Source organism: Centroberyx affinis, unplaced genomic scaffold (genome assembly GCF_046629955.1).
Source record: "Centroberyx affinis isolate AG114_WGS23_722 - 3 ecotype Tasmania unplaced genomic scaffold, CSIRO-AGI_Caff_v1 ptg000641l_1, whole genome shotgun sequence".
In the NCBI taxonomy this organism is placed as follows: domain Eukaryota; kingdom Metazoa; phylum Chordata; class Actinopteri; order Beryciformes; family Berycidae; genus Centroberyx; species Centroberyx affinis.
Genome location: NW_027279267.1, coordinates 89,519 through 115,858, shown reverse-complemented (window position 1 = coordinate 115,858; position 26,340 = coordinate 89,519). Strand labels below are relative to the sequence as shown.

General features: G+C 42.1%; 1 protein-coding gene across 4 annotated transcripts; it reads right to left on the bottom strand.

Annotated features, from left to right (window-relative positions):
* Nucleotides 1-716: 716 nt before the first annotated feature.
* Nucleotides 717-20,890, bottom strand: LOC139643671 (GRAM domain-containing protein 2B). 4 transcript variants are annotated; one of them, XM_071518888.1, is made up of 13 exons: nucleotides 20,734-20,890; nucleotides 9,301-9,480; nucleotides 8,826-8,889; nucleotides 8,407-8,479; nucleotides 7,831-7,934; nucleotides 7,565-7,663; nucleotides 7,273-7,344; nucleotides 6,882-6,950; nucleotides 6,405-6,501; nucleotides 5,655-5,744; nucleotides 4,861-4,960; nucleotides 3,616-3,723; nucleotides 717-3,100 (listed from the first exon to the last, which is right to left on the bottom strand). In XM_071518888.1, the coding sequence occupies exons 1-13, from the start codon at nucleotides 20,823-20,825 to the stop codon at nucleotides 3,085-3,087; spliced, it is 1,164 nt and encodes a 387-aa protein (XP_071374989.1). In that variant the 5' UTR covers nucleotides 20,826-20,890; the 3' UTR covers nucleotides 717-3,084. The 4 variants fall into 4 exon arrangements, with proteins under 4 accessions (XP_071374989.1, XP_071374990.1, XP_071374991.1 ...); XM_071518889.1 differs by having other exon boundaries at nucleotides 9,301-9,477; XM_071518890.1 differs by lacking the exon at nucleotides 20,734-20,890 and adding an exon at nucleotides 10,761-11,069.
* Between the last annotated feature and the right edge of the window lie 5,450 nt (nucleotides 20,891-26,340).

Sequence of the window (26,340 nt, the reverse complement as noted above, 5' to 3'; positions counted from 1 at the left end):
TTAAATAACTGACTAAACTACCGCTCATTTTGCTGAGAAACCCCAGGAACCCCTTTAAAACCCTTTGGAGGGGGGGCACTGAGCTGGATTAAAAATAATTAAAATATCCAATTCAAAAATGTAATAAACTACTTCAATTCTCCACTAGATGGTGGTCTTACTCCACATACAGGAGGCACAACACAATAGAGAAAGCCCCACTAAATGGAGGCTTTTCTGGACAATAAGTTTTACCTTTCGATTCCTTGTTGAGTCTAAATGATTTCCCCAATCCAGAAAATAAGACCTTCTACACTCACATTCCCAATAGGCTTTAGCCCAACCATGGATAATCTACACTGGAAATGCTGTAACAATAGGATTCCTGCACTTTTTCCATTCCAAAATTACAGATGACTGAATTTGAAAATGAGTTGGTTTTCAGCATGTGTGCTGATGTGGTGGCTGGGCAGTGTGGCTGAGCTAGGCCACATAGTGATGAAGATAACACACAACAACTAATCTCAGTGTGTAAAATGCATTTAGGTCTACAACTACATGATGCATGTTTTGTGCACTGGAACTTGATATTTTTTTACACTTTTCCAGAGAACCTGTGCAACTCTTTAACTTGACATGGTCAAATTCATTTTCCATCTGACATTTTAACACTGGTGTAGGAACCTCATTACAAACAGGGCAATGACAGAAAACAAGAAAAGCATCATTTACTCCTTGCAACAGTTGATTTATTTTGAACAATAGCAAAGCCATCTCACAGAGACTACTTTGAATTACACAGAATGCAAATAAATATATAGGACCATAGTAGAATTAAGGACATTAACAATTGATACAAAAATTATTTACAACACTTTGAATAGTGCAAAACCACACAAATACTGCCCTCATCATTGAGATTCTTGCATTGAGTCCTTTCGAGGACAGTGGGTTTGTGTGTGCTGCCCCCTGGTGGGGGATTATGACAACTGACAGTACTGTGTATGGCATGTTGACAAAAACCTTGGCTTAACATTTGAATGCAGCTTCCCTGAAACGGGACGTAGCATAACACTTGCTACACCTTGTCAAAACAGATCAGGAGAATTTCCACAACAAGGGTGATGTTAAGTCATTGAGATGTGGTGTGGATATGTTAGGTTAGTTTAAAAGTATCATGAGAGGGAAAAAAAGAAAACAAGCATTCTGAGAAAGCTGAATTCAGTTACATCAATCAAGGAGACTGACAAAAGTTAGTCACATTTGTGATTCTCAATGGAAACTGTTCTTTTTCCGAGGGACATTTGAGAAACTCCAAAGTTGTATGTGAACCCCACCCCGAGCACTAGACTTTGAAATGACAAAAGGAAAGAGCAAGAGTCGTGAACCTAAAACCACGTGGCAGGTAGTGCCCACCACCCCTGAGTGAAAAGAATAAAAAAAGGTCTTAGCACCTTCAGATACCACAGAACGCCGGCTTTGCCCTTCCTTCTCAATCCAAATGTGATGTCTTTGGATTGTGACAGGCACATCACATCTTTTTAAAGTGCGCTCGCTCACATGAGCTATTCCTTTCACTTTTTTTTTTCTACATAATTTCCTCCCCACAAACATCAAACTCCATTTAAAAACAGAACAAAAAGAAATAAACAAAATTACTACTTTTTTTGCCATGCATAATCATTTGTTGCATATTGAAATTTCTTTTTTTGGACCACTGTTTTGTTGCTGTTGAAACTTGGACCTTACAGTAACAGTGTGGTTTTGATAGTTAATAGCTTTAAAAAAGTTCTTCTCATAAGGTGACTAGAATGAGTGTGCATATATCAGTCAAGTGTCGATGTTCTAGACACATGCATGAACATTACAAATACAGTATTGGTGCTACTTTAAATCACCTGAAACATCTAGAAATGCCACTTGTTCCTTGAGAGGCCTGTCAAGGACAAGAGGTACGTACTTTCGTTTGCTTCAACACAACATGGTCATCATTTCTTTTCCTGGTAGACAGTACATTGACAGATATCTGAACCAGACAGAGTATCCATATATCAAATCTACTTTAGAAGACCAAAGTAATAGAAAATCTGCATGTAGAAAAACAAATCGGGCGCCTATGAGACGACAGCCTTATGCCCGATCGTACTAGATATTTGTGCATTGATGACGCGTTCATCCAGTTGAGACTGGAGGGAAAATAACCACCGAGCATTGATCATTAAACGGGTTTAAATCATGCCGAATGCCGGGGAATTAATACTGCAATCAGTGCTGATTGGAGAAGAGAAAGAGAGAGAGGATGAGACCATCAGGAGAGTATCAAGTTCAACATGGCCGCCTCTGCGGGCTGATCCGAATTTGAGATTTCAGCTATCGTCATTTCAACCCACAGCTGATTACGAAGATTAGAACCATTCAAAGAGAAGTACCCAACAGTTACTGAGTGGAAAGATTAAAATACAGATTTGTATATAACCCTGATAAAATGCGGTAGGTGGTTGGGAGGGTAAATAGGAGACAGAAAAGCATTAAGGGTCATCTCCGTGCACTCATGCAAAAGACGTGCACTGTGTGCATCTTTGGCTATGCATAGCACTACGTCTCCGGTGTTGAGGTGCAGTAAATAAAAGCACTACAGCAGGCTAATGTTGATTGGTATAGCCCTGTTCAGACCGCATGCTCAGGAAGGAGAATATGTATGAAGGTAGATGGATAACACAAGTTCACAGATGTGGAACAGTTTTTGTCAGACAAGCGCCTGTCAACTTGGCTAGCGTGGGCCATTTGGCTTTGGTTTGAACCACAGAGACACACTGCAACCAGGCAGTGTGTGTGTGTGTGTGCATGTTGGCTTGGCTCTGTGTGACTAAGTCGTGGCATGTCCTTCGTCTACTGCACTAGGAGGAGGTATAGCCCTTCAAGTTGGCCCACTATCTCAAGTTAGCGAGTCATCTCTGAAATTGCACAGGTTGGCCGCTCTTCCTCTGGGCCGTGTTGGGAGCACAGTCTGAGCAGATCGACGTTCTCCCGTTGGGTTCTGCTGGGAAGAGGCCAAAAACATCCTCCAATCATCAGTCAACCAATCTCTCCTTCAGCCAATGAGGGTTATGTGTCTTGGTACCTAAGAAAAAGAAACAAGATAGAACCAGTTGAGTATGGCATGACAAAAACAAGTTCCCTGGTGTCATGGCAGGCTGCACCTATGAAGGGAATTTGTGAGAGCCTGTTTCCTCATAACAAAGCCAATTGTGCGAGTGTGATCATCAGATAAGGGGGAATATCTATCATGCCCTAGATAGCTAGAGTGTGAAATAACACCTAATCAAAACAATACATCATCAATGCATGCCTTTAGTGATATTCCTGGAATGAATAGCTTTGCAAATCCTTTCATTTATTCAAAATAGACAGTTTATCTGAGGACCCAGAAGGAGTTTGAAATATATTTCCATTCTGTACTGTGGTATAGTGCAAAAGATGACAGCCATGTCAGGGTTGCTTTGTGTTTTTTGTGAGAATGTGTGTGAGAGACTGTGTGCAAGAGAGAAAGAAGTGAGAAAGAGAGTCAAGGAAAGGAAGCCACTGAGAGAGAAAAACAGAAAGACTGAGAGCAAAGATGGGTTTTTTTTTGTTTACCCGCTCTGTAGGGCGAACTCGGGCAGGGCACCCAGGGACGTCAGCTGCTCCTCCAGAGCCACGATACGCAGGCCGATGTAACCTGAAGACAGCAGCAGCAGCACCACCCTGCAACACACACAAAATATACACCCAAGTCACATTCGCTGCCTTTTCAACACCCAGCCGTGGTCCCGCAAGCCAAGTAAATTATATTTCCTATTTCCTAGCAGCCTCTCATTATCTTCAAAGAGAGCATTCCAGAGTGGTGAGACTGACGCTGCAGCCTGTATGATTCGATACGTCGCTAATGAGGCTTTTCCCCTTAATCTCATTTGAGCACATTCACTTCCTAGATAATCTGAACACGTATGAACCGGCCACTACGACCAGCTCAGATTACTACAGGACTGGGCATCATCGGAAACATTTCAATTCAAGTTTTATGGAATGAAGGCACATATCATAAAGCAAAACAGTGCAGTTTTTTCTGCTTAAAATTTGTTCATGCTGTCCGTACTTAAGTTATAAGACCACATTCAGTTCATTTCTCAGTACAAATTCCCATAAACAAGAAAACCTGAGCTTTCATTTTAAGAAGTTAACTTTTTGAAGCTTTTCATCACTTAAAATTGATAGTGATAGCACCTAGTACTGCTCTCTGATACCCAGCCCTACAGTAATAGATATATCATATCAGCTATATCATATCAGCACCATGAGGCAGCTTTCAATTTGAGGCCAGTGTGTGATATGAACTCCTGAGACCAACAGTGGACAAGCAGAGATACAAAGAAAAAGTGAGATGTAATGGGTGAAAAGACAATTTCAAAAAAGGGAAGCTTCAGCATTTCTTAGGTAAATAATCAAAAATTTGTTCACAACACTGAAAAAGTTATCACACTAGGATTTTGTTTTTGAGAAATTGGGGTAGTTTCCAGTAAGTAACAAAAGAAGCAAAAAATAAGATGCACAGTATGTAACGAGTAACAACCCTCACTGACTTGCACTAATACTGCTAACAAACCTCAGGAAGCTTTGGCCAATTTCCCAAAAATAAAAGCAGGTGTGAAAACTTTCTGAACGTCCTCAGAGAGCGACTGCTTAGTAATTACTGAGATAGGCTTCTAAAATTCCTGAACCTTCCCTTTAAGGATGGAGACTTCCAGAGTGTTACTGTAAGTAGATCCAGATTAGCAGCTAGGGAAGATAAAAGCATGGGATTAAAAGGGAGGGGGGAGAGAGGAGGAGAGGAGCGCTACTCACAAAATCAAGTAGATGAAGAGGAGGGTGTTGAGGGTGCTGGCCTCTCTCTGAACCAGCAGGGATCTGGCCTTCTCCGTCACACTCCATACCCACGATCCACCTGGGCCAGGAAGAGGAAGGGTCAACATGGCATTAATGTCAGCGTTAATACGTTAATGGTTCTCAGCTTGTGTTTGTTTTTTCTGTATAATGTTTTTAACCATCTACATTATGTTGCATGTTTAGTGGATGGTTGCTAGAGAATGAGATGCAAAACAAATTTATGTGCAAACATAAATCCTTAGCTTGACACTGGGGACACCTACTCCTTAAATGAAATGATCTAACCAGGTGACAGCTATCGTCGTTTATAAGCCTTGAGACATGGATTGTGCAAAAGGGGTTGCAACTCAGATTTAGGAGGGAGTTCCTAATATTTTACTCACTTTCATCAAACAGTGGATGGTGGATTTATTTGCAACTATGCAGGGTTTCCAGCACAGACATCTTCCAACTTCATATTTTTTAAATCTGTATGTGTGTCCGTCTGTCTCAGCATCTCCAAATGCACCAGCCACTTAAACAACGTTACCAGAATAGAACCTCCAAATTATAGTCGGTTCTCTACTCTACCAGCCACTTTGGCAAGCAAACTAACCAGCCGCAACCACAAATTGGCAGCATTTTGCTGGTGGCTGGCGTTAATTTGCTGCCCGGGCTCTGTGCGTCTGTGTGTGTTTGTCTGTGTGTGTGTGTGTGTGTGTGTGTGTGTGTGTGTGTGTGTGTGTGTGTGTGTGTGTGTGTGTGTGCATTACCTGATACTGACAGCTCCTCTGAGGACGAGCTATCGCTGTGCTGTGTGTGCAGGCTCCTGAAAGAAGAGCCGTTTCCATTAGGCACTGGCTCTGGAGGAAGAGAGAAAAAAAACATCCATGTTAGCCCGCTATCAGACCTTGGACTTTGCCCGTCTGCTGGCTAGGACAGCAATGGGAACACAACAATAGATAGCAGCACCAAAACACTATAAACAGTTTTTATCCGTCTACGCTTGGCTGCCATCAGCAAAGTGTTAGCATTACTTTCCACTTGCCAAAAAACGTCCTTGCTGACACTTTAATAATAAAAGCACTTGTTTCATTACAGATATTACAAGAGGAACTAATGTCTACATGTCTAGTTAATGTCAAATGGTTAACCTACTGTCTATCCCAGGTATATTTGTTTTTTATTATATCTGTTGTCAGGACACTGTAGCTTTGACTTTCAACACCTTGACCTCCTATCCCCTCGCACCCTAGGGTGCTCCCTTACCCCTTGGTTCGTCTTTCTTTCTCTAACACTTCTGTCACACCTGATCATTCTAGGGACACAGGTCATATGTATTACATAAATTGTATCTCTGACCCTTGTGCTCCTTACTATTTATTGCTTGTAATGCTGATTAGCTGGGAACTGAATCTTATTCTACTGTACTGTACTGCACTCTGGATAACAGCGTCAGCTAAATGCCTAAAACGTCAGTGTAATGTCAAACGTAGGATGAGAAGCTGCTGGTGAACTCTCACCTCTTTGTGGTCTGTGCAGAGGAGAGTCCAGTAGAGATCGTGGGTCGGGACCATCGTAATGGTCAAAGCTGTCGTCCAGACTGGATTGGCTGGAGTTCTGTTGACGAAGAGCGCAGCATACCATCAGAAACAACTTCAGACACTTATAACAGACCATCACTTGAGATGGCACAGGGGAGGGAACTAAGCTGTTTTGTCCACTCATCAGTCAGCTGGTGGAGTACACTAACTTACCAGCCACAGCAAAAATTTAAAAAATTACCAGTATTTATGGGTAACTTCAAGTGAGAGAAATCACTGGTTGGCATGGCAAGAACACTTGCACAAGAAAAAATATCCAAGTTTTACATGTAATTATTTTATAACTTATCTGGAAAACTAGCAAAAGCCAAACTCAGAGAGACACAATTATTAAAGACTGTGATGTCTGTGAGCAATCACAACATATCATTGTAATATACAGGAAAGGTTTCTCACCACTAGTTTGCTCTTATCAAAGCTGTTTTCGGCTGAGGAGAAGATGGGGCTGCTGTTGGTGCTGCCATCCTGTGAGAACAGAGAGAAATAATTTAATTGTATGGAAGAAAACCTTCTGTAAAGTAGTGGCATTTTGGTATGCTAAATCAGAAGAACTGACTTTTCAGAATCTGTATGCTCTGAAACTAATAATCAGAAATGTTCTCATTATATTCTTGCTTATCTATGCTTATAATCTTCTTGTAATGCATCACAATGCAAGACAAGTGTTACCATCATGTTGAAAGTTTTGTGCAATTCCAGAACTTTCCAATACTTTGAAACGATCAAAAAAACTTCCCAGACCTGCACAGGAACCCTGTGTAAGAAGCCACTCTTGTGACCTACTCACCTCTAGTTGAGGACACACTGATCGCAGCAGTTGATAACACGACTCTCTATTCCGCAGAGAAACAAACAGGAACTGAAAGATGAGAGAGGAAAGCAAAAAAAACACAAAACAGGCATATTAGCTGTCTGCCTAGCTGGCAAACCTTCACTCAATCTCTGATCAGATTACATAAAAGAGACCCATGTGGTTGCGTAAGAGTTTGTGTTGACTTTGAGCGTCTCGGTTTCATGCCAGCCTTATCAGCGGTTTATTAAGATGGCTGTCTGGGTGTGGATGCTGGTGAGAAACTGACCTTGTCTCCTTCTGTGGTGCGGATGGACAGAGCGTTGGGCACCAGCAACACCGTGTTCTGCTTCTTCACTATGTGGATGCTGGAAATGGGGATCACCACCTATGACACACACATACAGAAGATGTGTGAATCTGCTATTGTTTTGGACAAAGATTCTTCATTTTACTGAACATCTGCTCAGTCCCAAATCCTAAAAAGCTTAACTACAGCTTGAGAAAAGTTGCTGACATTTCCCAAATTTAGGAATGGCATAAGTTGTGGCCTACCTTAGTGTCCTTGAGCAGAACTGAGGAGTAGAAACAGGCGTGGCTGTCTGTGATGTACAGCCGGCCATGGTAGGGCACTTCCTTCTGCAGGGCACAGATGTATGCTGGGAAAGGAGGGGAGCACAAGCACTGTTAGAGTTACATAATAGCCAAAAGCTTTAGAGTTGTGGGTGTGTCAAGTGCGTGCGAAAGGGGTCAAGGGTCAACAAACAGAACCTGAGGAATATGTTCTGAGATCGGTTTGCGATCCATTTACAGGCTGTAAATATTATTATTAAGTTGTTTCGAGGAACAGGGTATCTGCAGATTTCCTAAAGCCACATTTTAGATTTTTAAAACCTTTTTTTAAAACACTACATGGAGTTGCATTTAAGACCAATTTAAAAAATAAAGAAACAAAGCTGGCAAAACCAGCCTATTTCTGAACAACACCCATTTTGAACACAGCTAATGAAGTTCTGAAAGTATAAATGTGCAGTATAAGAAAAAGGACACTAGGATATCTATTAAGGGACAGACCCACACCATTCAATAAATAGCTATGCAATAAATATGTGTGTGTGTGTGTTCACCTACCATGTATCAAGTCCTCACTCTCTGGAATGTCTGGAAAAAGCTTGTGGAATGTCTTGTTGTGCTTTATGAAACTCTGAAAATGGAAGATAAAATATGCCATGGAAATTAATATTTGAAAAGAAAAAATTAGGTAGGAGAGAGTTCAAATAAAGTTTAGGCAGTATTGGGCTGCCTTGGTTCAAGATCAACTCTTAAAAACAATGTGTGATTTTCAACACATTGATGCGCCTAGTTTGAGACCACACACACATTTGTGTTACTTTTCACCACAGCATATTGACACCACATGTCAACAACATTATACATTGGGGTGAAAAGTATCACAAATGTTTTTCCTTCCAAAATAGACACACAGATGTGCTAAAAATGACACATCTTTTTTTAAACAGTGTTTAAAGTAAGAGTTATGGTGGACTTACACTTTGTGTGCCGGTGCCCTCCGTCCTCTCAAAGCCTCTGCTGTCGACGTCAAACGTCTGCGACCTGCAGAGACGAAGAGCACAGCTGTCAGTTTAAAGAAAGTCTGTGGTTTCAGCAGGTTTGTGCGAGTGCGAGGAGATAAATAGAAAGACACAAAAGGACTTCCCACTTCCGTGCTATATGCATTCAGCAAGAGTACACAAATGTGTGCTTGTTTGTACACAAGCAATTGCCCTATACCTCTATATTTTCGCAGCAGTGGTAGCTGGGGTGGGGGCTACATGGAATATGTAACCGTATGCATTTTGGGACTGAGCAACAATATATTTTCCCCACATCTATCAAGACTTAAGGTGTTTGCAGGTTTCAGTTAGTTAAATGTTAAATGTAAGACTGTAGGATCATTTTTAATCACTTTTAGGACCTGCAGACACCTTGAGATGTGTAATTCCCAAACTTTTCAAGACATCCTACCTGATGGCCACTTGTCTGGTGAGGGTTTTGTGCTGCTGCTGGATCACCAGCTGGGCCTCCTCCAGACTCACGGCTTTCCTGGGCTCCACCTTCTTCTTAAGGCTGCCATTGCTGATGCTGCTCTTGCCTTTCTTCACTTTGGCCGGCAGCCCGCCGCCGCTGCTCTCTACTGGGTAGCTGCTGGAATACAGAGAGAAGTAGGGCTTAAGCTACACTCCATAAAAAAAAAATTCAGGCATGTACAATCAATGTGCAGGAATTTGTCTTGGCAGCGTAAGTGCAGATACATAGACAACGCAAGTAGCAACACAGTACATTTGCTTGCAACTTCACCACTATATGACTAGTACAACTGCTGATTGTTATCAGAAGAAAAAGTCACATCCAAGAAAGGTAACATCTTCTGATAAAATACATGTTTTAGATTCAAGACTGGTGTTGCATCATCACCTCAGCAATAAGCAAACTCATTGGACATTCTGACTTGCAGCTAAGAATAGCACACACCCTTTCCCCACAACGCCTTATTCCTGCTACAGAACAGGTTCTTAATGTGCCTACTGACTGAGATAGCCAAACAACCCCACTGTCAATCCAAAACATTGCTTTCACAAAGAAACTTGCTGATACTTCACATCACAGATTACGAATAGGAGCCATATGTAGGCTAATGATGGAAATGTATTAGAAACATCAGTGTGAAAGCCAGAAAGGGAAATTAACACCAACAACAAGCCAAATGCGCCTAAATTTTGGATTAATCTTCTCTGCAAACCACTTTGGCATGTACACAACCTGTGGACCAAAAGAAAATGAAAGTCAGGTTTTGTAAACTATCAAGGGAGGTGTAATGAATTTATTTGTCCCTCCATTTCTACTCTGCTAATAAAGGCTCTGTGATGGCTGGATGGACATCTGGCAGACCAATGGGCTTATCTTTATGTTATGTTGGATATGGCTACCTGTTTCCCCATCAGGAAGTTTTACCAATATATGTTGCGTAAATGCTCACACCATGGTTGTAAAATGATACCTCCTGGCTGCTTTATGAGCTGATCAACGTAGGTTCATGCTCTACAAATGACAAGCCTGAACAAACACGCCGTTTTTTAATAAGCTGAACAAAGAGTTTTAGAGACCATCCAGTAAATGGAAGGTCACAGGTTCCATAACAGCCAATGTGTCCTTCAACAGCCATATGGCCCGTCCTTGACCAGGCACCGAACCCACCCATTCATTGAAAGAGGCTCTGGAGAAAGCCAATAATGTAAGTGTAAACTTGTAAATTATGCCAGTGATGACAATATAAGACAAAGCAGACAAGGCCAAACCGACAGTTGTACTAAAACCTCCAACCTAAACAAGAACAAGCCGACATTTCAAAAAGGTGGATAATACAAAGACAAAACTTAAGCCTCAAATTCCATGAAAACCTTCAGCAAAACAGGAGACCATCTTACCTGTTAAAATTAAATCTCTTTGAGGAGCGAAAACTCATGTACCTACTCACAGTAGGCATTTCCTTTCCTTTTAAAAAAAAAAATCACACAAAACCACTTAGGCTGCAATCACTGGTCTCATGCCATCAATGCTCTTCTCAAAAATGCTGAAAAAAAAATAATAATAATAATCTCCCAACAAGCTGATCAAAGAAACACGGTCCAAGAAAGAGTTTAAAAGTCCTCTTAATGTTCTTAATATGGGTTTCAGGATGAATTTCTGTGCTGGTTAAGCCAGGCTCCTCAGCCACATCCTGCCAGAGAAAGCTGTTGTTGTATGAATGCTGCTGCTGGAGAGGAAGCGGCTTTGTGTTGAGAATGGTGTGACACTCCGTAGTGAGTGACGTCAAACTCTGCCACTCCCCCAGCCAACCAACAGGCATGGAAGAAGAGTAGCATATATGCACACACACACACACACAGAGAGCAAGTCAGTGGAACGAAGCACAGGTGCCGACAAGTTTAAGAAAACAAGACTCTTCCCTTAGAATGTCCCACTCAAGAATTATCACACATAAAAATCATGTCTTGTTGGGATTTGTTCTACTTGGTAATGCAGGATCAGAGATTTTCTACAAAAGTCAGACGTGTACAATACCGGAGAAGTGCTCAGACCGGCCCGTCTGGCCTGATCAAGGAGTGGTACATTAGACACCTCTCCCCTTCAGGCTATGGATCTAAACCAAGGAGACAAGAGGAACAACACAACCCCAAAAAGTCTTCCTTTAGCTCAGTCAGGATATGAAGAGCTTAGTTATAAGTCCAACTTTTGAAAAAAAGTGACCCCCTACTCATAAAATGACTGACAGCACAATATTAAAACAATATTGTAATACTGCTAGGATAGTATTTTACTAGAGTCTTGGACAAAATAACACTTTTACAGATCTTCAATGTTTTGGAAATATTGAGTGATGAAATTCTGGTAATGTTTTAAACCCAAAAGGGATATATACAGCGTTTTGGAATACAAGTTTTCATGTAGTCTAGGCCTAGCAAGCCTTGACTGATTAGTTTAAGACCGAGCATACTTGATTCAAAGTCACGAGTTGATCATTCTTCTACAGAACAATCGTATAGGAGTACTTAAAAGCTATTAACTGGCAAAAAAAAAAAAAAAAAAGACTACTCCCACAATGAGTAAGTTTGATATCCTTAAGGCTCTATTACTCAAACAGTAACCGTTGTCTCATATAGGATTCCTATGAAAGATCAACCGAAAAATTGGGGCAAAGGTCAGTGGAAAAAAACATGAAGCGCACTTTCATTTCAGAGTTACCTAGCCTCTCATTAAGTCTTACTGTGGTCGTCAAACAGTGCCCAGCAACACTTAACCTCCTAACGGTAAACGCTACTTGTAAAAGGCTTTTAAAACCATTTAACGGCTGTTTGCCTGCCTGTGTGCTGGAATATCGTCACCAAGGTTTTACAATCTTAAACCAAGTTTTAGACAGACTTGAACTGGCCCTGCTTTCAAATATTCATCTGTGAGGTGAAACCAGGGTGGCAAATTGACACCGGCTTGTAAGTTTATCTACTCCAGACACTTTGGCAGGTAACCAGCCCTCATTCAGAAGTCCTATTATATTCTGAAATGTAGTTATCTGGTAAAATATCCAACGTGTCTGGGGACTTCTGTGGGAAAACCAGCCACTGTGAGCCATGGACAGAAGTAGGCAAGGTACTGTGCTGGTAAAGGAAATTATCCGGTAAATGTTAAGCCCTAGTTTCTTCCACAAGGCGGGGGGTTAAAGTGACAGGGAAATAGACGCTCTTTTCAAAGCCTTTGATCTGTTTGAATTTCACAACGACTTCCTCTTTTTGTTCATGACCAACCGTAACCAATAACTAGGTCGTGTTGAAGCACTTCCCGGTGACATTTAGATTACTTTGACCGAGGTAAAATTATAACAGCAAAGATCACCTAGCCTTGTTTTACTCCTATGCCACTAGCTGTATTTAGCAGGCCTAAGCTACAGGTAATCATTTTAGTAGGGTACGCTGTACAAACAGAAACAAATCCACTTAAATTAAGGGTGGGCATTTGAATATTTTTTACATATGTTGCTCCTATGAGCTGACATTTTTCAGTTTAGTAACATAAATCTTTTGGGAATATTGTCACTGCAAAGCCCTGGTAATTCTCTGATGATAGCCCCAGAACTGTACTATATCTCACCTAAACCACTAACAGTATGTTCACTTAGCAGGTCATGTCATGGTCATGTTTATCTGTTTAATGAGAAAGGCAGACATGAGGATGATCTGATACAACAGGCCCAGTGAGTTATGAAAGGACTGACAAAATAGAAAAGTTGGCGAGGCACAAGCTGAACATGGGGACAAAATGTGCACACTTAAGACCCTGCAAAGTAACACACACACATACACACACACACACACAAACAGTTTGGCAGTCAGCCAGCCGCTCAGTTCTGCTGCCTATGCTGTTTACTGCAGGTTCCAGGAAAGATTCTCTTGCAGTTTTCCTGGCAGGTTGAAAGTCTGTGCTGATCATAAATGAGAGACATGAACATTCACTTGTTCCAGCCATGAAAAAACATCTAACAATATAACTTCCATGTTTGTGCAATAAGTGCACATCCATACCAAGTTGAGCAAAGTTTATCTTAATCTGGCGAAGAGATTCAACCTGTTATAAAACAGCGTTCAAGGCTGAAGCCATCGAGGGCAGAAAGGTGTGTGGGCAGTAAACAGATTAGCAAAGGCACCGTGGTGCCAACAACACGCAACGGTTACAACCTGCAAGAAAAAAAAAACTCCCTTATTTTGAAATGACCCACTATGTACCGGATAAAGAGTTGCATTTCTTAATCATCACTCCACATGTGCAAAGCAGGAGGTGGCCTGATTATTAATCTGCAGTGGGCGTGTACTGGCCAAGCTGCGGCCTTGAACTCTGACCCACTCCCATTGTGGAGGGCTGTGTCTCACCACCTGACACAATCAATGCCGGGCCCAGTTTCTAAAGACAACACTGCAACAACACAATAGAGACTCACCAGAGGCGTACCAAGAGAATTGAAATAGACATGCAAGGGGTCATGAGACCTTGTTTACCTGGACTGGCTATGGAATACAATTTGTCATGGGAACACTACTGCACGAACATCAACCTCACATGTTTGACCATGATATGCTCCGTGAAACAGATTACTGACCAACACATAATGGTTTGATGCATTTCTTTATCTGCATTTCTTCTTGTGTTATCTTTGGAGACAGGACAAAATCACTCGTCATAGAATCTCGATCAGCTCAGAACTGTGAACGTCACCAGGGTTTTCCCAGGCGTTCAAAGAGGCTTCTTTGGAAACATGACAAATTTGGTGAATTTTATGCAGACATACTTGCTCATAAAAATCAAAAACTAACTTTTAGCACAAATATGAGATTGGAATTCATTCAGAAGCCTTATGTCAGCAGAAGGAGCTCACTCAAGCCTTTTACGCAACAAAGATTAAAAAAAAGCTTTCGATATTTCTTCAATTCTTTCATTAAACACTTAGTCAGTCCTCAGCTAAACAATGGGCCTAAATTCACTCACAAATGTTGATCAAGTTAGCACTGCCTTAGCTGAGACACAGTTTGAGTATTACTGGCAGGGATGAGTAACTGGATAGGTTTGCTTGCCTTACCTCCCCAGAGCGCCAGAGTAAGGAGGATCTGCCGCAGTACCCTGCTGGTTCAACAAGCTTTTCCCCCTCTCCATGACTACCCAAGCTTTTTCTTCACGTCCCCTGAAAGCTCGCAGCCAACACACTGCTCGACACAACCGAATGTGCGAGTACGGAACGAGTTGTACCTTTTGCACTTAGACCCCGAGCACTGACGGCCAATGCGACGGGTGTAAAGGTCCGTTTTACTGCAGTGTTTCAAAACACCCAAGAGCTGAACATGGAGACAGCGTGAGAAAGAAAGAGTGAAAGAGGAAAGAAAAACGAAGAGGGTTGGGTTTCAAGCCCGAAATGCCCCTCAAGCTTTGTCCTTCCCGTGGCAGTCTCAGCTGGTGTTGCTGTGGAAACAGCTGACAGTAAGAACAGTAGGAGGTGGATGGTGGTGGGGCGGGGGTAGCACCACCAGGCTATTCTCAGTTTAAAAAGCCCCATAACAACACTCTCAATAGGAGCCTGGTCTCAATAGCAAGAGGGAGACGGCTTACAAAGCAATTGTTATAATGTACATGTCAATGGTTAGCTCATCCTCTTTGTAGAGGATGTAAAGGGGGCCAACATACATGAGAACATTAGTGGCTGATGGGGGGGTGGGGACAAAAAGCTTGGGACATGGGATGAAAAGCAACTCAATAGGTTAATTCAATGTGTTGTAAATGTAGCAAGCCCTTTCATTCAATACCCTTAGTTGAGGGCCACTGTTCATCGTGTGCTATTTCTGTACCCATGACATCACCATCCAGGAAAGCCAATCAGACAGACAAAGTCCGACTACACCCATGTGACATTAGTGTCAATTTAGCCATCATATATTAATCCATACCTTTCCTGTCTAACCACCACCTGCTGTGTTATAGCAAACCGAGTTGGCCGAGTTGCAGGATAACTGGTTGTTAGAAACCGTACGGTAACCGAAAAGGTCACAGGGTCGTTCCCCACTACAGCCATGTTCCCTCTTCATGTATATGGTACAGTGCAGCCTGTCTCTTGATGTTAATGGATGAGTGGGGCGATAGGCCAATGGTGAGATTCATCCTTTAACCCAGCCTCCCATCTTATTCCTGATACCACATGGTCACTGTTCCTTCCTAAATCTCCTCCAGAACAGTCACGAGATTCCACAACATCCTATGTAAGTCTCGTCTTAATTTAGCCGCTTACGACAAAGCCACGTAATGTTAACGCCTGGAGGGCAGGAGTTTTCCAAAAGGCTATGGGGTCAGTTGGAAATTGTCAATCGTCTCTTTAAGTAAATCTAGTCTGTCATTTAATTATCTTTGGGACAGTGACTTTGAAGACATTTAGTGTCAAGAAGCAGTAAGGTCTGACACATGCAACGAATGAGAATCCTTTATCAAACGTAGGCCAATCTACCCTGAATATAACTTAGATAACTACTGAATACAGTGTGAACAGAGCAAACATTTGCACCATAATGTAGCCAAGTGGGCAAAAGGTGGCTGTTATTCAATCACCTCATACTGTAAATTAAACATACATTTCACCTGTGTACACACTGAATGAGCTAGAAACTAATGGCACCTCCCTATCTGGTCAGTTCTGCCTTGTGTTTGTCACTCTCCTTTTATCTGCAGATAAGGCTTGCACAATGCTTGCTATGGCTAAACAAGGAGGTGCGAGGGGAATTATCGCGCTGGCTGTGTTTGTCTTCTTCATTCCTGAAAATCACTTGCACTTAAAATACTCTTCCTGGTATCAAACCGGATACCAATGGTCACTAATAATGTGAGAGCTTTGAGATGGGAGCAGACTAGTGGGGTTAACATGCCAAAACGGCTATTAATATCACTTTCGACAGAACATGGCTGAATGCTTTTGCGGTGTTGTGGAGCCGGTGGTATTGGTACACCGAGTGTTGGGGTGTCACTGTAAAGATGTTGAAGGGCATGCGTATCGGTTGTAAACAGGGTAGGGAAACACTTTTTTTTCCATCCAACTATGGTGCCTGCTGGATTCCAAAATTCACCTGCCAAATATGAATTTAATTTAAGTGCAATTGCATTACGTTGGACTTCTAAAAAGATGGCTGGCTGCCTGCCAAAGTTGCTGGGATTGTATGCAAGTATACCAGCTAGAGTCACAGATTTGGCTGGCGGTGGGTGTTAATTTCCCACCCTGGTTGTAAGCAGAGAAGGTTTGAGCGGGGGGGGTGCATCTTCCGGTCTCTGGCGTGTGCTCCCTGTGTGACAGTATAGGACGTTCTAGCTGAAAGGGCTCCTTGGGGAATAGAGTTATGGTCCTTTCATTTGCTGCCTGAGATGACACAGATGATCCCTGGAGGCCCGCTGCAGACGTCAGCCATACGTCAGCTGTTCTGCAACGCTAGCTCCCTCTGACTAAATTGCTTCTGCATGGAATGCTCAGGTCTAAACTTTCCCACAGCCAACATTATTGGCGTAACAAAATGTGCACAAGGTTCATATGTGAGGGCTGACAGAGTCTCACATGCATAAAAACTCCCAGTGTTCAACAGAGAACAAGCAGAACCAGATGGTGTGGGAGCACCATCTACTGGACAGCTGTGGATAATAGCTGTCATGTGAACTGCTGATTCCCCATCATCCAATCAAAATCGGTTTATTCCAATGCAAAACATCAGATGACTGCAGCGGGGCTTTTCTGAGCCAAATGGCACAGTTTAAGTTTTTGCAAATCAATCTAATGCCTTCAAAGCCAACCGCACAGCATTTCAGTGTCCTAATCTGTCTGCGATAATCTAGCATGTGCAAAGTGCACTAGATCAATTAAAAAGTGATTCCACTGTTCAGTGGGGTATAGACATGGCCTGCTGCTCAACAACCAAGTATGAATTCAATTCAGAAAGCAAACAATTAGCAATCTTGAGCAAATTAACAATAAAAAACAATCTGAAACATTATTATGGACTGGACTGGTGTGTGTGTGTGTTTAGCTGCAGCAGAGCAGTCAGGAAGGGCAGGGCAGCGGGCCAGTGGTCATTGCCAAATAACAACGTGCAGCCTGTGGCGTCCTGCCAGGGCTCAGTCTGCAGGAAAACTCTTGAGTGTGTGCGTGTCCATGTTTGTGTGTGTGTGAAGCAGAACAGAGAGTGTGTGTTACAGACCGAAGTGTGTGTTTGAGAGGGAAGTCATGCGGCGTATGTATGCAGCTTCTCCCTCCACTTCCTCCATGCTAACCGGGCCCAGGGACAGAGAGGGTCTTTCTTCATGGTGTCTCATGGTGCTTTCAGCAGCATGGGGTTGGTGGGTGGGGGGGCGGGGGACTTGTTGGCAAATCCCACCTGACTCTAATATAGTGAAAAGTAAATGTAGAACACTCTACTGTATACAAGCTCTGTATACAGGGGGCCTCTTGTTGAATCTACAGTACAGCCTTGCTGAGTTCTGCCCCTCAGGACAGCAGGTCATTCAGATTGGTGAAAGGACTGAAATAGTGTGCCAAAGCCACCTCTGGGAGCCTGGTACAGTCCCATTTGAAACTGAAATACTGTCTTGCAGGTATAGGTTTAAGAAATTCAAATAATTTTTGCATACCCTAGAGTCAGTCAGATTTGGACACACGAGGTACTGCTGCATATTCACACAGTGCAAAGAGCTAGACTCTGTAGAAAAAAAAACATCCAAGGCCCCATTTCATGAGAAAGGATTGTAAAAAGTCTCTCTATTGGCTAATGCATTGTATGGATATAAAAAAAAATGCACCAAAGTGCTGTGGCAGAGACAGACTTTCCCGAGGCGCAAACTTTTGAAGTGAAGACCGCCTTGTATTTTTTTTTTTTTCTTACATACACTCCAACCTCCAATGAGCAGCTCTCCTTGATGTAATAAATCCAAGGCAGTGTTCCTCCCCTGTGCCAAAGGGCTAAGCTTATCTGAAAATCAAGATGCACTTAAAAAAAATCTGATTTGAATTGGCACAGCCTCGTACGAACAGAGAAAGTAAACTGTGCTGCCTTAAGTCAGCAAGGTACCAAATGTTATCCATAACTGTAACCGTTAACTTTCGGTTTTACACAAGCTTTCACAAAGGCTTGTGTGTTTGGAACGAGACTGTGTTATGCGAAATATGCTGGGTGGAATGTACCGGGCCTATGTGAGGAGCTCAAGGTGAAACAGCTGAGAAGAAAACAGCCTTTTTCTTGGCTCTGCGACCAGGGCTTGGCAGTGGTCATTAGCAGTAGCCTGAGAGGTGCTGTACAACACACACACACCTGCAGCCATAACCAAGCAGTTAGTCTACAACCCCTCATTTAGCCATAAGCCCCACTGCAGATGCGGTATTCGCCCTCTAACTTGGGCTACTCCTCTAAGCCTGCAGCACATCTCATAATTTAAACCTACAGGGCCTTCCCTGCCCACAGCCGGCTGGGAAGCTCTTTCCTGTGAGCATCTTCCTGGAGCCAACTGGACGCCTGCACAGCTGCCCCACCCTGCCTATTCCAGGATCCTCCAACGCAGAAAGCTCTCCAACTATATTGGGTTCTTCTTTCTGCACTGTGTGTACTTTTAACTGATGCTCGTATGCAGAGCGACTTACATTGAGCTAGCAAGTACCTGTTCGGTGTCAAGAATGTGGTTGTCGACTGACACATTGGCTGGAGCGGGGATTGAATCTGTGACCTGTTACTTACAGGACAGCCTTTAACCACTTAGCCACTCTACTACACCCTTGTGTGTGTATGTGTGTGTGTCCACTCCAGCCCTATGGAAACAGATGATCCTCCCACAATGTCACATACCATAGCTGGTTATCAGTAAAAAGGACAGCGGGCCAGGTTTGATTGGCGGGGCTCTTGTTTTCCAGTGACCGGCTATCTATGTTGAGGAAAGTGAAAGGCGATGCCTACTGGACAAGGGAGTACTAACAGTGAGATACTGGGAGCATTTATATAACGCCATGTACCACCTGTGGTCGACCCGTGGGAGCTAAAAATAGACTTGTCCGAGACAACACGGCCTCACACGTCCCTTGTGTGACAAGTGTGTGCATTTCCCTGAGGAGAGAGAGACAGACAGAAAGAGAGGTGTGTGAGAATGAGTGAGCGAGTGTGTGTTTTTAAGTGCATGTCTGTAGTCTACTGCCAGGCTGGTCCGCCCTGGATCTTCACAGAGCTGGATCATCCATGATCATGAAGGCAGAACAAATAGTGGTGTCAATCTGACCCACATAGGCCCCTGGATGAAGTCATGGTTTCCGAGCAGGAGGCATGGACGAGATTAAGAACGGACCAGATCTGGACTAGCTTTCTAATGTTCCGTGACACGTCATGTAAAGCTGTTTATTTGCATTGCTGGAACAGATTAGCCAAGTACTACACATAACTAACGTTACACAAACATAGCACTTCATAGAAATAAATGTGCGAGGTCAGGTTTTGTGTTCTTGGTTTACCACTGAGCTCAAAGAGTACTGAACACAACATTACAAACAAAACTCCCTTCTCTGTATACATCTTTCAGGGTACAAACACGTACAAGAAAAAGTTTGCCTTGGAAATGTTTACTTAAGAAGCTTCACGTCTGGCATTTCAATTCACTCTTCTTAACAAACCTACATCAGGACACTTTCTTGAACTCCACAAGAAGCTTGTCCCTCCATTGACTAGCCGTCTACTAACAAGTCATAACATTTATCCAGCAGGCAACATCAACTCACACTGTTATCCAAGCCAGTCTTTAAACACGCTATATCCACGATGACATATGCTTAGATGAGTAACAGCTAAATCAATGACGATGCTAAGCTTATGCTAACATGGTTCAAACAGCAGCAGGGGCTGGAGCTAATGCACACTAATAATATATTACAAAAACACAACCACCAGTTATAATGTGTGGTGGAAACTAATGGTGAATTTCAACCCTGAGGTAAACAGTGACAGCTTTTTATCTGTTAAAGACATTGTGAGCCAGCTAACACAACAACCGTGTAACACTGCAATTTAAATGCCAACACATCTTCAGCCGGTTGATGATGGGCGGACGGCTAACATGCTAGCTTTATCCACCCATTCAAACAGAGACACCTAGGCTAATCTTACACACATTTCATTGTTTAAATCAAATACAAAGAAAACCATTTGCTTGGCTCTGAGTTAGGTGACATATTCGCATAAAATAAACTAATTCAATCCCCTCGGAGAGCTTGTTAACAGCAGTGAAATGCTAACTGTTAGCACCCACCCTTCTGGTGATGCTCACCGGCAGATAGCGGTTCAGCTAACGTTATATTCAGCTTACCTTTCTTTCATGAAGTGCTTGATTCTGACAATGGCCTTCTCGTCAATCTTCCTGAGGAAGGTTTTCAATCTCTCTCTCTTGTTTTCAAGCATTCTTCCCTCAACCGGTGGTGGTCGGTGCGTCTTGAGACGACGATCCACGCCAACTCTCTTCGGGATTTGTTTGGCTTCTGCTTTTTTTTCCCTCCTCACTTCATCTACGGCTGATTAAGATAATGAGCTTAAATCGGACCAAGTCAGACGACCAATGAGCATCGGCGACGACTTAGAAAAAAGCAGTCATGTCAGACTGTTCCTCCAATCAGAACGCGGTACTTTGCTTCCATTGAACGCCCATTGCCTTATATGGGAGGTTGCCCGTTCTTGCTATATCAGAGGGTGGGGCGCTCATTATTATTGTATAGCGAGGTCGTTTTAATAAATGATTTACAGGTGATCTTTACATGTGACGTATGGACAACATGAGGGGAAACACATGTTAGTTTAACAGCAATGTTGTGGTGCATGTGTTACATCACATTCTACCCTATTTGGCAACGAAACAGAGGAAAAATAACTGTGGAAGTAGGGGAAACACCAGGGACAGGAACATTTCACATGTTCCGGGAAGAACTAGATGAAATACAGTGTATGTTTATATACCTTCTAATAATTAAAAAAGCATTGATAAACCTATGTTCATCTGAGTGAGGTTCTCAGCTATTGTCAATTCTCTATGATCCAAAAATAAACCAGACATACCATATATGCAGGCTTTAAAACCAGAAGAAGTCACACTTCCTGAGACAAAGACACAGAGCTGCTGTATATTTAGGGGAGATGAACTACAAATGTAGACAGCTGTAAAAGACAGAACGTTTGAATCCCATGAATGATAATGAAGCCAGCGGCCAGTGAGCGTTTATTCCAATTCATATGAAGGGAGGCAGAGGTCAGTGACTCAGACAGACAGTCAATAGCTCAGTTGGTGGCTTTTCTTCTAAGACCACAGCATGTAACTCTTCATCTCAGCCCAGCATTGTATCGGGGCTGTGGCTGGTGAAGGGCCAAGTCTCCCCCCTCCCCCGCCCCATCCAAGAAGCAGGCGACAACTGCAGCAGCAAATGGTAAAGTCACACTCCTACTGTATGATCAGCAGGCCAAAGGTTAGACTGCCAGAAAAGTCACATTGTTGTCACGCTGGACGGCTTCCGGGTTATTACTGAAAATGAGCTGATTCATGGTGCCTACTGCCATTCTTTCAAACAGAATGGAATACAGTTCAGCAGGGTGGTGAAGTGAGGAGGGAGACCATTATTCAACTGGAAAGCTCCAGTTCGAACCCGCTGTTATGGCAAGCATCCACCCTGCTGAAGTGTCCTTGAGCAAGACACTGAATCCCTACCAGCTCCAAGGTTAAAGTTCTGTAGCTGACCCTGACCTTTGACCTCCCTGTGTTTATTTAGTAGTTCATTTGATAGGGACAGTGCAGTTAACATAATTACACTTCATATATATAATATACAAGATGTGTGCACATGGAGTTTGTAGCTCCTGCTAATTTCCAACCCTAGTCCCTAGTTGGGCTTTTAAATAGACTACAACTATCTAAAATATCTTGTATAGGCTAATAAAAAGTACAAAAATTTTAATCATCCAATCTCAAAATTAGCTATGATAATCTTAAGACTGGCTACAGGTGAGTAAGCCTGATAAGATTTCAGCCAGTTCTTGACTTTTGAGTTAAATATCTTAGTATCCTTAATTAGTTTGATTTCATTTGGTCCAGGGTTTAGTACACTTTCCCTTTAGTACTATTTCCCCTTTTTTCGATAAATAGTGAAAATGAATAAAATAAAATAAATTAACATGAACTAATAGATCATATAAAATTTGTGGCCATCAAGCTAAAAACAAGGCTGTTTTTCTTAGTTCCTCAAGAATTGACACTTTGAGGTTTTCAACAGTGATATTCAAGTCTGAAGGAGAATCACTTTATCAGCCAATAATTAATGTCCAAGAATTTGTCATGGTGGCACTGACGCAGCAGAATACGTCACATAATGAGATACCAATGAGTCACGTTAAAAATGCAATTCCCTCGAATTTCAACAGAGCTTCACTGAGTGTTTCCCTATTCTTTTGAAGGAGGCCCGTAACACATTTAGAAAAGAAAACAGCCTGTACTACTCATTAGTAGTAGGCTACAATTTAGGGAAGTGTGCGCCAATTTGAGAGTCTTTGTGTGTTTTTTTCAGCTCAGGCGCCGCCTCGCCACGGGAACAGACGAGGCAGTGTATCACCACATGACACAGCAAACACACCACCACCCTCACACCGTCTGCCTGCCAGCCCCCAGCCTCCCCTCCACCTCCGCTCCGCCGGGGAGACAAAGCGGATAAGGCGGAGGGAATCAGGCTTAATAAGGAGCGAGTGGAAGTCCGTGATGTAATGAGGGGGCCTGGAAGCAACGTAGGCAATAACAGGCTTTTCTGTGCTGATTATGTCAGTGTTCACCCGCGGCGTCCTTGTGGGAAATTATCAAGTGTCTATTCATCAGAAGAGTAGCAGCACTACTCTTACCTTCTGATTATTTTTACTCTGTATGATACAGCAGTTTTGTAGATACGGAGCTAAATAGGAACCATCCCCGAACATTGGGCTGATGATGACCCATCAGATTATCTGATTCAATGCCAAAACTTTGGGGGGAAGATTTTGGAGCATGCACAAAATCTTGTCAATTTTCACTTGACAGTAACTAAGAATTTGAGCATGATAATGAGCTACTCCTACTTGAGTACAAATATTCTGTCTGTATATCCAGATATCCACCTACAGCTGTGTAGCTAGCTAACTAGCTAGCTAGCTATCTTGTCATGGGGGCCTTTGTGAAGTGTAACAGTGAATGTAAGTGTGTTAGAGAGACCAGTAACCAAAGTGATAGTACTATTAGCAGTACCAAGGCTTCTAAATGTGACATTCTACATAACATTTGCGACAACACACATTTGCCTTATTATTGCCACTGCTGGGTGAAAACCTCATGTTCAAAATATCAACTTTTCAGGAACTAAGATTAACAGCCATGATCTAACTTGACTACCATGGATTTTTGAGTTCAACCAGTGGGTTTTGAAAAGGTTTCATATGCCCAAGAGGTCGGAAAATGTTCTCAACCGGTAGAAGACCATGTAATCCTTCAACTGAAGTTAAAACATGAAAATCACCAAATTTGGAATATACAAGGTTTTCAGTGATATGTTAATAACAACACATATTGACAGAGTATAGGTTGATGTTAAGATATATAATATTGAAAAGTGACACAGATGTGTGTTGTCCCAAACTAGACACATGGATGTGCTGAAAATGGCGCGTCCTTTTTAGAGCATACTCATGGCAGGATAGGGAAAACTGACCACACAGCCTACAATAGGAAAGTACTTGATCAACAATAAATGTCAGTAAACACAAGTGACATTTCTGAAACCTAAATAATCACTTGTCTGTCACCCTAAATGCCTTTAGTCCTATAATATAATCAACAGCAGAGCACACGTTCTGCTAATATTGACAGTCTGAGTCACCTGCATTGATCTTGTCAGTCGCCAAATATTAAAAAGGTAAATATTGACTCCAGCATTATTTCAAAAACTGACCATCTCTAAAGAGCCAATGAGTAGAGAGTCATACAAAAAGGAGTATTCAAAATATTCTTGTGTAAACACTGGAAAAATCCTGGTTCTTATGAAGTGTTACAGCCTTCCACTCACAACAGTTCTAGGTCAATCAATTACAGGAGAAACTTTTACCTTGTGCTTTATCTTGTAGATCGTTGTAGGGTCACAGGAATATTGGTTACATCCGTTGTCAGGGCTTTGTGGCTTTGACCCATGCACTCTTATTCTCTGTTATTGATTGCATGTAATGTTAGTGAACTGTTAATGTAAGATTTCCTTCTTCAATGCATTAATACCTACAGATCAGCTGTCAGCGGTCCATTAACGTTGATCCCATAATTTTCAAGCAAAACTTTTCTCTTAAAAATAACTGGTAACTGAAATTGTTATACAATACATTAAGGACTATTTAGTAGGATATTTGCTTTGAAATGTAGTGGTGTAAGAGTGTAAACTTCCTTAAAATCAAAGTACTCATGTAAAGTACAAGTATCCCAAAACTTGTGCTTGAGTAAAAGTACTTATACATTTCATCCCTACATAGAACTATTTGGATTTGGAAATAGCCATTTTTAAACATTTCTCAGAAAATACAGTACAGGGGAAAGTTTTCCAAAAGCAACTTTGAGCTAAATCGTCCTTTGTCCCATTACAGGCGAATGCACAATGAAGACCTTTGTGTTAAGGTCAGGGTGGGCGGGTTTCCTTGCAAAATGGGTAGGAACAGCTACTTTGGAAAGTAACAAACCATCATTTGAAAGTCCTATTCTATTCAAAAAATCTGATAACTGATACATTTTGGACAAAAAAGTGTCTTGCTCTGTTTGAGATGCTTTCGAGAAACCAGACCATGATATCTCTGATGTTGCATAACTCAGATATCCGTGTGCTTTAGAAAACCAGGCAGAGGTTATCGTCTGTGTCTCCAGAGGAAGAGGAACTGAGATGCACTTTGCTTAGGTGACTGCCTATCAGCTGTTGCAGAGGGAATGTTTTGCCAGAAAGCTCCTCATTATCAGTCATTGGAGTAAATGCATTAACCTTGGGAAACTGGCAACACCTTGGCCTGGAAAACAGAGGGTGTGACGCACATTCAGCTGCAGCCATGCAAGCTACAGCACAGGTGTGAAGGAATGCTTATGGTGCAGGATATAAAAAGGAGACAGAGAGTCACCTACAATGATGGAATATATATATATTTTTTGGCTTAATATCATATTTATGCATAACATTATGTGCACTACTTTATGCAGAACTGTGAAACGTATGAAGCGTTCTTCTCCCAAATGCTATACAGCCAGAAAAGACCAAAGATTTGGGAATACTAGGCTGCTATGTCTCTCTAATTTTTGTCTAAAATACTCAACAGAAGAATGTATTGAAAACCAAAAAGGATGCAAACCTCTCTGTGATAGCAAAAGTATAAAGCCTTTATTTTACATAGACAATCTGAAAAATCAAAACTGACCAATGTATTTCAAGTCGAACAAGCGTTTGAAACGTGTCGGTCAGTTTTAGCTTTTCAGATTGCCAATGTAAAATAAAGGCTTTTAGCGTCAGGCCTTTAAATCCGTTATCACAATGGATTGCCCCAAACTATCTTTGGTTTTAATACATGCTATATATCCAGTGTGGAAAAAATCTCATCATTATTCAATGTGTCAAAACTATAATAAGGTTTAAGTCTGTTGAAGTCGTATCATTTTGTCAACCAAGAGCTTAAGGTACCTACCACCCTTTAAAAAGCTGTATAATTTGTTTCACTTCTGTTCTATCAGCCACAGAGTTAACTTGGTATCACATAGACAATGTTGCCAAAAATTCCCAGCTGTTATTTTCTAATGTGACAAAGATTTTCTGGAATTTCCACATCTGAAAGAGAGATAGAAGGCTTTTTGTGTCCTCAGCCTAGCTGTTTTTTGAAAACTTCCCTGACATGCACACAT

What these genes read in the sequence shown, in the direction of transcription:
- LOC139643671 (XM_071518888.1), bottom strand. Translation starts at nt 20,825, where the DNA reads ATGCTTGAAAACAAGAGAGAGAGATTGAAAACCTTCCTCAGGAAGATT. An exon ending in AAGCACTTCATGAAAGAAAG is followed by an intron (nt 9,481 to 20,733) that starts GTAAGCTGAATA and finishes TCTGTATTCCAG; the next exon opens with CAGCTACCCAGTAGAGAGCA. An exon ending in GCACCACAGAAGGAGACAAG is followed by an intron (nt 7,345 to 7,564) that starts GTCAGTTTCTCA and finishes CTCATCTTTCAG; the next exon opens with TTCCTGTTTGTTTCTCTGCG.